We start from the raw sequence: 13,064 nt of genomic DNA, 5'->3' as shown, positions 1-13,064 counted from the left end.
TTGAGATGGATTGTGGACCTAAACATTTAGGAATATAATCCTAAACATGGAGATCATTAATGCCAAAAGATATTCTATTTCCACGGCAGTGGAATGTTCATTTACTTCCTGGGGTAAAACCCCACTTAGAATTGATTTTAGGGCCCAAAATTTTAGGGATGTAACCTCTTCAACCCCCAGTCTAGCCTTAATAAAAAAAAATATTCCTAATTGTACCATACCCTCTATGCGCTTGAAAAAGAATAATGTCTCCAGATTGAATATAAACTATCCAATTTTCAGATAGTGAGCATTTAAGTGTTAGAAAATTGAAATTTCAGGAAAACCCCACTATTTTGCCTCCACAGTTTGAAGAAAGGGGTGACTTATTTGCCTCTTTTATAAACCAGGCTCATCATGGTGCTTTTCATTAACAAAATGTGGATGAGACTTAAGCCAATGGGTTTAATTGGGAAGACCGATCTAAGGGGAATCATGCCCAGCTATTCTCTGAAAGATAGGCATCAGAAGCGAAGTAGTAGACATGGTGCTCTTAAGGGACCTCCCAATTTTAATTTCTTGAGGGGTCCAGTCTTCAGACCAAGACTTAGAGAGGCATAGGAGAGTTGGCAACGATGGCTTTTGAGGGTTCAATTTTTGCAGTTTCACGACTTTTACATGCTTTTGGGCAGTGGCATATTTTTGTTTAGCAATTGAAAATATGCAGCTGTTAGCCTGCCCTTGTGGGACATCACACAACATATTACTCCATTAATGTGGTTCGAATGTTATGGCAAGCATGCCTCAGTTGGCCATTTGCCATCATTGAAATGGTGTTGTTCAAGGGTATGAACTCCCGAAAATGTATGATATTTCCTTACTCGAGATGGAACAACATTTCATCCTCAAGTTGTCCAACAAAATGGCTTATTGGTGTTGAGATTCATTCAAAATATAGAATTTATTTTCCTCGTAGCATCAATCATCCAAATCTAGTCAAAGCTTCTTACTGACATTGCAATCCTTTATTGTTCAGGAAAGTAAAAAGGCAGAAGCTTGAATGTTTTTGAGGGTCCAGGGATTCGAATATATCATTTTAAATATTAATATCTAAACAAATCATACTTCCAATCTTTATCTCTAAACCCATTCAATGCATATCTCTCTCTCACTAAATCAAACCAATTGAAAGTTGGCATCTCAAAAAGTAGAATTCTCATCTCATATATTAAAGTTTTAATTTTTTCTCAAATATATCATTTTAAATATTAATATTCTTCGAAATTAGAACAAAATAAACCATGACATGTTAAATAGTTCCAATCTTGGGTATTTTTATCGAAAAAGTTCTTATAGAGCCAAGGCTCCAAAAAATCAAATTAGAGCCTACATCAAAAATTTCATTAGAAGAGGTTGTTTTAATGCCCAAATATTTTCAAATTGATTATCTCGTGGAATTGAGAAAAAAATGAATTTCAAGTTTTGGAAATAGTGCATCTTGTAACACATTTTTGGACTGTCAATTTTAAATATTTTAAAGTTTTCATAGACCTGCTCGATCTACACTATTTTGGAAGTTTTAAATTTTATAATTAAAGAAAGATTTCCAATATTGAAGCCGCATTTGTGGACACTATTTGAAGGTGCGCTCTACATTGATTGATTAGAGCCTCGGCTCTGTACAAACTGCACCCTATTTTTATATAGGGATTGTATGACACCGTTTACCTTTGTATAGATACTTTAAAGCCATTTAACAATAATTTTATGTCCTTACTTAATATTGCTAGAGTAATATTTGACAAATTTTTGCCTAAACTTTAAATCCAATGACAATTCCTAACACAACATATCATGGATTTATTGGGACAACAACAACGATACTAAACACAAGAACTACAATAGTGACTAACAAGAATTGCAAACCAAGGTATAGGATTATTGTCTGAAGAAAGAAAACAAAAAAGACTACCGTATAGGATTGCAGTTAACTAGAACAAAACATAAAGACTCAAATATATAAAATTGCGGTCCATCCAAAATGCTATGTTGTATATATCAATATAATAAGAAATAAAAAATAAAAAAATAAAATCAATCAAACTTTTCTATATATAAAAAAAGCAACAAAATGCTTAAGTACATCCAAAAATTTGAATCTCAGGCTAAATTTCTAGCTGCTTAAATATTTAGTGCCACTGAATCTCTCTCTTGCTCTTTATAGTGACACTCATGGTTTAGAGAAAAAAAGATTTTTCGTTGGTCACTCGTCTTTCAACTCTACCTATTATTTTGAAATATATGATCGTTTTGATATCTTATTTTTTAGGGAATATATTGCTTCTATTTTTTTCTTACACTTGTTTAATTTACTCCTATGGTATATATTTATCTCTAAACCAAAATTCAATAATTCTAAGTTAATGAAGAATAAAGTCATAGAGCAGAAGTTTTTTTGAAAAAAAGATAAAATACATATTTATATCGGTTCCATTAAAAAAATACGATTTTTTAAAGATCTTTTAAAAAAACTAGGAGTTCTTAACTGATTTCAAAAAATCAATATTTTTTGAAAAAAATTGTGTTTGAAATGGAAACTGACTACGCTAACTATGCTTGAGACATCCCACTGGCCCCGCGGGGGATATGTTTGAGTTCAAAATTTGGACCCAACACGTGTTAACTCCCAGTCCACAGTTAGATCGGGTTGGTTGAAGTCCATCCTAGTCCTAATCGGGTCAAGTCGGGCTATAATTATTCACTTTTTATATTTTGACCAACACCGGACCTGATCTGGCAGGTCAGGTCTAGGTTTGACATGGATCCAAAATGTCCAAGTCAAGTTCAGGTCCACCTATGCACCTTGTCGAGTTGGGTCTGGGTTGGGCCCCACCTTGACCCCTATTTACGCCCCTACAATACCTACAATAATAAAGCACCTGAGAATGACCAGAAAGATGGGATTGGGCCTTTTGAAACTGTAGCCTAAGGTTCATATCCCGGCTTGCAGACCCAAAATTAATAAAATAATTACAAAGAACTTGAAATAAAAAATAAAAATGAACCATGCATAAATGACCATGACAAGTGTGTCTAGCCAGGCTACTTTTAAGTGTGACATGGATGACATATTATCTCTAATGAGGAGGCTTTGTGTTTGTTTTGGAGTAGTCGTAATATTTCTTTGTTTGCAAGTCTCTGAATGTATCACTCATTCAATACACACTAATGCCTTTATCTAGTTGTCTCAATGTTGGTTTCTTCTGGATGTTGGGACACACATTGTGGCCTACCTAGATTGTCATTTCTTCGGAAACTTTAATACTTGAATCACCAAATGGAAAGCAAAGTTGAATATTGAACTTTCTTTAAGTAAGACCACATACATGACTAAAGACCCACATGCCATGCCGTCCCGGCCGATTTTTGATCCAGATCGGTGATTCTTGATCAAGACAGGTTGGTTTTAAGATATTGTAATAAATTATATAGCATTTTTAACCAAGATTTATTCTTTTGTTAAACATCTTGAAGAAATAATAACTTTACAACAAATGTGACTGGTGCATTTTTTTTAAAAACAAATATATGACGGATTTATATCACCACTCTTTTCAAATATAGTAAAGCAATATATTGTTGAAGCTAACATGAACCTCAACATTGCCAAAATTCTACCATGTCATTGGTTCACATAGCGCTCGGGACCGAGTCGACTCGTATCGGTAGCTATGTATGGTATTTTAATCTTCATTTGATCCTTGTCCAAAGTAAAGCAGCACATAGAAAAAACAAGGATGAATTCTATGTTTGGGGGCTTTTGTAGGCAACAATAATGATGCTGAACAAGAAGCAAAACACAATCATCTATGGAGGAATTCATATTGCCAAATCTTTACACATCATCATTTATGGGTTGAGGGAGACAGCCCATTACCATGAAATTCATTTGCTGCCTTAAATTGCAAACCTCAGGTTGGAAATATAGGAGCATGAAAGATTCTATGCTCCCTCAACAACAATTCCTCCACTAAGAGTACATCTAGACCCTCAAATTCTGGGATATGTAAACTCTTCAACTTAGTGACCACTTTAAAAATAAATAATGTCATAAGACATATCACAGACCATCCAATCATAGTGTCTAAGAACTCAAAATTTATTTATTTACTTTTTATTTTTTTGAAAATAAGGCGATTCTCTAGTGGACCCAAAATTTCAGATCGAAAAATCCTCTGAAGTAGCTTCTTTTGCTAAAAGTGCAGAGCATTATCTAGAGAATACTATACATGCCATTGATGCAATATTTTACTTACTTCGAAGGTTCCAACTTTTGCCGATATAAAAATAAGGGAATGAGTGGGTGTTTCCTCTTCTAAGGAAAATATTGTACCATTTCCCCAACTGTTCTCGGCGGCTTTATATGTAAACATGTATTAAAAGAAAAGTGGGAAAATATATAATGGGTCATTTTAATATTGGGAAAACTTTCCATGTGACCCCACCATCATATATATAATATATGTGACCCCTTATCTTAGTAATCAGATCTGAGTAGATGGTTGAGATGGCTTGAGTCACAATGTCACATGCGGGTTCTTAACTGTCAGATCTTGATCCAATAGCTGAGAGTTTTTTATTTTTTATTTTTATTCTATAAAAAATTTTGAAGCATGCATAGATCTGAAAAGGAAGCATATGATAAAAATAGTGTAAAATATTTACAGTAATAAAAAATTACCCCTAAAAATTTCAAGGGCATATAGGTCATTTATTTTCATAGGCAATATTTTTTTTATTTTTTTTTCCAGGTTTGCCTAATTTTATAATGGGTTTCCCAAAATTTAATAAAAAAAGGTTATGTAGAAAAAAAAAATGAAAAATAAAATAATGTTTTGGCATGTACAATCGTAGCTGAGAAATGGGATCACATGTAGCTTTCTTATTTACATTTGGTATATGGAGATCGCAATTAATCTGGATCACTAAATGTGAAATTGGGCATGTGCATTTATTACATTGACTAAGCAGAAATAAAAAAAAGCTTTTGCAAACTTTGTGATGCAAATTTCACGTGGGATAGTTATATAGATAATTGCGACCTCCTTGTAACTACGATAACTGATCTCATATAGTGCACAATCCTAAAAATTGAATCGAATCCTCTGTTGTCGTTTTGAACGACGAAACTCAATTATTTCCTTGGAGGGGGTAAGGGGGTCCTCACTCATATGAGAGCAATCATTTGGCGCATCACTACGTACATTGAGATACATGTTCATATATTAATACAGTGGGATGCGACATATCAAAATCCGGGTTCATCTAGCCAAAAATGTATATATGATAAATAAATAATTTTTATAAACATTTAGTAGAAGGACATCCCTTTCTATTGGGGAGCTTTGTCCCCCAAACCTACCCCACTTTAAAAATTTAAACAAGGTCATATTCAAATACAGATCCCTTTCTCGAAATTAAATTTAGAGATGAATCTCAATTCATTCTATAAGTATTTCTGCATTAGAACCATAATTTGCAACTTAAAATTATATTTTTGATCTGATGATTCGTAACAAATTAAAGTCAATGGTCTAAAAGTATCTAGCACTGTTTTAAAACTCGATCGGTCACCCACCAAACCGATCTGGATTGCCGATCTCGACCGGGTCAGACCGATTCTCCATTATGAGAATTGGTCTCAAAAGAATGTAAAGGATAAGTTTGAATTTTAGAAAAAACGAAAAATTGTAATGTTTAGGAATTAGGCTACACGGAGGATCCGTATCGTGCGGCTCCCAAAGAGACTAGCCCAAACATAACTGTGCGAGTCCAACCTGGATAGATTCTCACTTTGGACTGTGAACCAGACCGGTCCCATCAATTCTTGATCCAGATCATCGATCCCGATCGTCAGTTTCTAAAATTGAAAATCAAATTATGTTTTTGGCTCGTTACGATGGTGGTCGATTTTATGTGGGAAATTATAAAATCTCTCTCATTTCGGATGGAGGGCGCATTTGAATTGGTGAGTCCAGCCCGTTAAAAAAACGTCGAAATAGATGCCCTGTCCGTCCTTGTATATTACAGTAAAAACATGTTGAGATTTGAAATCTGGATGTGAACTCGTCTTTCTCTTGGGAAGATGGAAAATGATTGATGGTCAGCCCCACGCGTGCCCAAAAGGTTGGTCCTTACCCTGTACTTATCCAACATTAATGGTTAAGTAACAAGCAAAACATTATTAATGCAAATCCCCCACCCATTTCCAATAGTGTTTCAATTAAGAAAACAAAAGGCATAATTAATAATCCCTCATTTGTTTACAAGGAGCAGTCTGTTTTCAACGTTAGTTCATGGGAATGCGCCTTCAAACCCGCAAATGACAGGGACTTTTCCGCGTGTTTTGCCCCGCCATTTCTATGCTTTGCTTGTCTGTGTATGCCAAACCCTAACCCTAATTTTCTCTCTCTATATCTACCCTGATGTCTTTCTCTCTCTAAACCCGTGATGTAGGAGAATATATGCGTACCTCTTTGAGTTTTAGTCAATGTCCCATATCTTCATGGGGGAGACAAGAATCTAGTGCTTCTTTTGGCTGAAAAAAATTGTTTGTAGTGAACTCTCTATCTTCATTGATGTGCTTTGTAACTTTGTCAACCTCATGTTGTTGATGGAAATTTCAATGATGACCTAAAAAAAAATCTACTTCACTGCTAATTATTAAATTTTAAAATAAAAAAATGCGAGCCGATCAACAAACATATGAAAATCTTGATTGAGAATGGATCGTATTAGATAATGTATTGTATTGCTTAGTTTTTCACATTTGTACGTATCGAGGTTGATTAACATTAAAACAACCTTTTCCCGATGGATTTTTGAAAGGTACCATTTTTATTTTTCTGATTGCAACCTTATATAAACATTTTCTTTCAAAGTTAAACCAGTAGTCCCAATGTCTCTATATGCAAATTGTCTCTCTCTCTCTCTCTCTCTGAGCGTGCACACATCATGTCTTGAATCTTAGTGGCATGTATCTATTTGGAGTTTTTCAACTCTCATGTTGCATCAAGACTGCAGTTTTTTATCCTTTTTCCTCTGATGACTCTATCAGAGCATATAACAGTTTTAGTTCTCTGAAAGAGTGGCCGGGATAAATTTGGACTTTGTAGAGGGGTATGGTGAAGGTGTCTTGCAATGCACGTGTGGCTTCTAATGCTTTTACTGCAAAGGGCTTAGACATGAAGATATTCGGTTGTACCTTAACTGATTGGACCTTCGTGTTAGGTGTACCTTAACTATACTTTGTTCCTATGAATGGAAAAGGCACTGAGGAAATTAAAAGAAAAAAAGAGTTAGAGATCCTCCTTTTGGAGCATTTCCTACATTCACTGCCTCTGCTAAAACTTAATCTAGGACGATTTTCAGACTCCCAAATTTTGAAGATGTCAGCCGGTTGAGTGACCACCCTATACGGTAAAATGAACACATACTATGTGCTTGAAATAAATAACATCCTCAGATTGAACGGAGACCATCCAATTTTTTGCAAAAGAAAAATAAATCGAGAATTTTAAAACTCAATCCTAGGTGGAGTTCAAAATTTCCAAAAAAAAAACTCTTTCGCTTGAGGGAGTAAGTGCATTACATGCTCCCGCAGGACTTTCTCCCTCTTGCGAGAGTCGCATATGCCCTCACCCAGGAAATATGAAATAAGTTTACTTTGGCATTAAAATGGCAAATGTCTATTCAAATTTGATAAATTGAAATTAGATTGATTCCAATAGGTCCGAGTTCCTATGGAATATTCCAGTCAACGAATGTACAGTTTTACCATTAGTAGATACCTTAAATTTAATATTGCTCCTTACCTGATTAATAGCCATAAATCCAGCATAAGTACAGGATAAGGGAACAAGCAAGCCATATTCATAATCATAATAATAATTATAATAATGACGATGATGAAGGGTTAGTTCATCCATTTCTAAGTGTTTTTTATTATGCTTGGGGGGGACCATACCAACTCAACATTTCATTATTGTTATTACTATTTATTAAATTGTATTCAGACTTTTCTACAAATCCACCAATGCTGTTGGTAGTGTTGGCGATCAAATTAATTGCAAATCCATTGAGGTCCAAGAGTTCTGTATTATTGTGAAGTTTTCTCTAATCTCTTATAATTTGTGGTCTAAAACAAGTCTGAATATATTTATTTTATACATATCTCTTTTCTGTTTTTAAATTTTTCCAAATTACCCTGTTTGGAACTCTGAGTTCCTAATTGGGTCTTTTTTATTTTATCGAGAAGTTCCAAACCAACTTATTTGTAAATAAGTTTGTTTAGAAACTGAAGTTCCAAGCTGATCTCTCCAGAAAAAATAAAAAAATAAAAAATAAAAATTTATGGAATTTGGAGTATTCAAAAAGGCATTTTGAAAAATGAATTTTTTTTGACATAAGCATAAAATATAAAATATAAATACATTTTAAATCCCATTAATCATAAGAGAGATCATAAAAAAAATCTTATTATTATTATTATTTCTTGGTCTTACCTGATTTAACAAGTCAAGACGCCAAGTCCAAGCCATGCAATCACGCAAGCAAGAAAATTGCAAGGTGTACTTGACCACGCCACTATAATATTTCCAAATTGGGACCATGGAAAATAAAATAAACCAAAATGCATTAAAATAAATAAAAAAACGCATAATTAAGAGAGAAAGAATCTTCTCCCACTATTTATAAGCACCTCTCAACCCCCTTCCTCCAACTCCCCATTCATTTTTCAAAAGTCACAAAACCTTCCTAACTTCACAACCACCATGGTGGTTTTATCAGAGAAGAGCCATCCCTCTCTCTCAAACGTGCCTACGATCGATCTCTCATGTGGAAAGAGAGGGGCAGTTTCAGAATTATTGGTTAAGGCATGTGAGAGCCATGGGTTCTTCATGGTCAGGAACCATGGAGTCTCTCAAGATTTGGTGAAGAAGATGGAGATGGAGGCTTTCCGATTCTTCGCATTGCCGGAGTCTGAGAAGGAGAAGGTTGGTCCGGCGAATCCCCTTGGCTATGGTTGTCGAAAAATCGGATTGAATGGCGATGTGGGGCGTGTCGAGTACCTTCTTCTCCATACGCGTGCCTCCTACCCGATTCGATTAAGGTAAGCTCCTTAACGGGTCTTGTGCATGGAGGGTATTTTGGTCATTTTAGTGAGTTGTTAAACCGAAGGAAATGATTTGGCGAGCCCGGCTCATGTGGGGCGGGTCGTGAGCATAAGGGGTATTTTTGTCATTTATGAATGGGAGCTTGTGAGTGATGGTTAGAAAAGAGGAGGGGAGAGTGTTCAGCTGAGGGAGCTTTGGCATGTTTATCACTTTTCTTGGGAGAAATGTGTTTTGGTGTTGAGTTGAGGGATATTTGAGTCATTTTAATGTATGTTTTGCTTAGTAGGAGATGGGTTTTGTAAGGAAAGGTTGGTTGGTTAGTTAGTTTGCTAAAGAGAATGCTGGGATCTTGCCTTTTGTTGAAGTGATAGGCATTTCGCCCATGGATGTGATACTTTGTCTATTTAGAAAGCGTGAGTCTAGAGATGATTATATTTAATTTTTCTGAAAGTGTCTCAGGAATTTTTAAGAAAGGTTTTTTTTTCATTTTTGTTTTTTTTTTTAGGTGAGTAAGTGGGGAGAGGGCCTCTACCTTTGGTAGGAATTGAGCTTAAGACGTAACGTTAAATAAGTATTTCTGAATATAAATGCAAGAGCATATATGACACGCTCACGAATATTTTTGTGAGAGTATTTTCAAATGAAATAACTCCCCATGTGACTAGGTATGGGAGATTTTCACCGGTTGGTCCCTATTCATTTTTTCACATCAATTGACAACCAAACCAATTGATGTGAAAAAAACTCCTATGTCTAATCACATAGGTACTTTTTTCCGTGTGAAAATATTTTCGTGTGTACCAAATGTGCCCGAAACTTCGATCTACATGGAGAAGTACAGGTAATATTCGTCAAAGAATGCAACAACTTCATCCCTTTGTATTTTTGGTTTTTTATATACTTCTTACTTCTTTCCTGTGAAGCAATTTTTAAAAACAGGGCTCGGCCTCAAAACTTGGCAGGTCCCAAATCTGAGTCATTAGTACAAACTGGTCAGAGTTTGTAAAAGACTCGACCAAGCCTGTACGAGTGATAATACTAAAATATAGGAACCCAATGAGTTTGGTCGGTTCTCGTTTGGACTCAGGACCTTGCCGGGTTAAGCAACTCGGGCGAGACCATGTAGACTCGTTCGAGTTTTAGAACAATACTTCGATGCTTTTGCCAAATTTTTTTTATCTATTTTAAAAACTATAGAAGCAATAGTTCATCGCACATATCTTGGGAAATTCGACCTTGATATAGTTAAGGTATTGGAAAGCTAGGCTCATTGGTTGTTAGATGAACCAGGCTCATCAGAACCGTCATCTACCTTGGTGGGAATGATCTCGACCATTGGAAGACCATTTTAATGGTCTGGATGAGCCTGGGTCTTTGGATCAATCCTCTCACAAAATTGAAATTGAAGGGAAATAAAACAACTGTATGTGAACATGAGTGACACCTATTTCGGTTTTTATGGATGCAAGGTAAATTGGTCCATTCCAAACATCCCTTTAGCTCTCTATTATTGGTTACACGTCCCTTGTTATCAAATTCTTTGAAAGTGATCATCTATTTATAAACTCAATCTTGGAAAGGTTGGCGGATTTGTTTAAATTTCATTTAAGTTTCGGTCGAAATATCGTTTTCACTGTCAAATCAAATGAATGAGTGATATCACATAAATGTTAATCTAGGATAAGATCTCTCACCCAAGAATTAACAGCAAAATAAAATAAAACGAAAAAACAAGAAAAAGAGATTGGACAAGATCTCTCTCCCAATTTTTAACAGAAAAATAAAATAAAAAAGAAAAAGAGATTGAAAAAGTCTCCCTCTTGAAAAAAAGGCTTATAATATCCCTCAAATTTTTTTTAAAGAGGCCAAATCGCCCTTCTTAAAACTTTTAAAAAAATTCAATAATTTTGTTAGATCATCACTAAAATATAATTTAGAAATATGTTTCTACATGAGTTTCGTGTTTTTTTATGAGGATTTGTGAACGTTTCTTATTATATGCACTAATTTTTTATTTTTCCCCTTTTTGATTTTTCTAAAATATTTCAAAGATAAATCAGTTTTTTCAATAATCCACCTGCATATATTTTTCAATTTTTATAGACTTCTAATGATTTATATAACATATTCTGGCTTTTAATGATTTTTAGTTATTTTTCACAATTTTTTACATTTTCTTTGTGGATTTTTGGACCTCTGCCGGGTTCGTGAAAAATTCAGTCGAGTCCACCCTGACTTGGCTGATTACTCAGCTCGGGCCATAGCCTAATCCGAGGCCTAAACCGAGTTTCAAAACATTAATTTTCAATAAAAAAATGATATATCAAAACACTATTAACACGTGGTTTTTACGCAGTCATGCAGCCAAGGAGTACATTACTGCAGTAAGAGACCTAGCATGTCAAATTTTGGACCTCATAGAAGAGGGATTGGGACTATGTGATACTAAACTTCTCAGCAGTTTGCTACGAGACTGTGAAAGTGACTCAGTCTTTAGGCTCAATCACTACCCACCTTGTCGAGATCTAAGCGCCCCCTCACCTCGATATGCAATCGGATTCGGCGAGCATTCGGACCCTCAAATCCTTACCATCCTTCATTCAAATGAAACGCCAGGGTTGCAAATTTCTCTACAAGATGAGAACTGGATCACCATCCCTCCTGACCCGACCTCCTTTTGTGTTAATGTTGGGGATGCTTTGCAGGTGCTCTTCAATTACTTGTTTCTCGGTTACTCATACTACAGTGTTTCCATTGCCTGGTAGGAACCAAGATCCATATGATCATGGTACTATAGCATGGTGGAAAGGGTCGTCACCGTCAGCCCAAAGGTTGGATGGTGATGGAGGGCGTGTGGGACCTACATTGGAAATGATCTCATGTTTGGTGGGTCTCACCTTTTTCCTCCATCACCATTCAACCCATTGATGGGATAGCGGTGACACTAATGATTGTACTGTTACCAAGGATTATAATTATATTATTATAGGAAATGATCTTGTGAGACCTTCCCCCACTTATGTGTGTAGGACCTCAAAAGATCACCATTAAATTTGGTACAAATTTTTTAAAAAATCAAATCCCTCACCTATGTGATAACTTTTCTAGAGATATGTACCAAATTTAAAGGTGATTTTTAAGAGTCCTACACACATGGGTGTGGGAGGGTCTCATAAGATCATTACTCTATTATTATTATGCTGAAACTGAAATTGAACTTTTATTATAGCCATATAAGACCTTCAGTAACCCCTTTTATCTCTTTCTAATATCTCTCTAATCCACAGGTTTTGACTAATGGGAGATTCAAAAGTGTAAGGCATAGAGCCTTGGCTAATGGGTTCAAGCCCAGGCTGTCCATGGTCTACTTTGGTGCACCTCCCCTACATTCATATCTCTCTCCTTTACCCCAATTGGTTAATGAAGAACATCCAAGCTTATATAGGCTTTTTACTTGGTGTGAGTACAAGAAGGCCACATATTCACTAAGATTAGGTCATAATAGACTTGATCTTTTTAGGGCACATGAGCCAAGGATGTTAATTGATAAGGACTTGTAAAGTGATTTTGGGCTTTGCTTTTGTTCTTTGTATTTGTTGTCGCACGCTTGGTGGGGGGTATGCATAGGTGCAAAGATGTATAGTAGTAGACAAATATAAGAAAACAAAGTGTTGGGCATTTTCTTTTTGAAGAAAGGACAGAGAAATGGAAGAGAAAACAAAATGTCATGATATTCATTGTTTTGTCTTTTACTTTTTCTATGCCTCTTATTGCGTGAGCAAGGCATGAGATGACGAAGGATCTTTTTTTCATTTTGTTACATTTTTAGGTCTCTTTCTCATTCGTCCTAAACGATATGCATGCATTTTCTTTTCGTCTATTATGAAGCGACAGGAAAAAATTTATATA

At 35.4% G+C, this 13,064-nt stretch overlaps 1 protein-coding gene across 1 annotated transcript; it reads left to right on the top strand.

Moving 5' to 3' along the window:
• Positions 1 to 8,729: 8,729 nt before the first annotated feature.
• On the top strand, positions 8,730 to 12,889 carry LOC18431428 (gibberellin 2-beta-dioxygenase 1). The gene is made up of 3 exons (XM_006841553.4): positions 8,730 to 9,151; positions 11,512 to 11,860; positions 12,443 to 12,889. Exons 1-3 carry the CDS (start codon positions 8,814 to 8,816, stop codon positions 12,713 to 12,715), a joined length of 960 nt encoding a protein of 319 aa, XP_006841616.2. The 5' UTR covers positions 8,730 to 8,813; the 3' UTR covers positions 12,716 to 12,889.
• Positions 12,890 to 13,064: the final 175 nt, after the last annotated feature.

The sequence above is a fragment of the Amborella trichopoda genome, chromosome 2 (assembly GCF_054954075.1).
Source record: "Amborella trichopoda isolate Santa Cruz 75 chromosome 2, AtrichopodaSantaCruz75HAP2 v2.0, whole genome shotgun sequence".
Taxonomy (NCBI): domain Eukaryota; kingdom Viridiplantae; phylum Streptophyta; class Magnoliopsida; order Amborellales; family Amborellaceae; genus Amborella; species Amborella trichopoda.
This window is presented reverse-complemented; position numbering and strand designations above follow the sequence as displayed.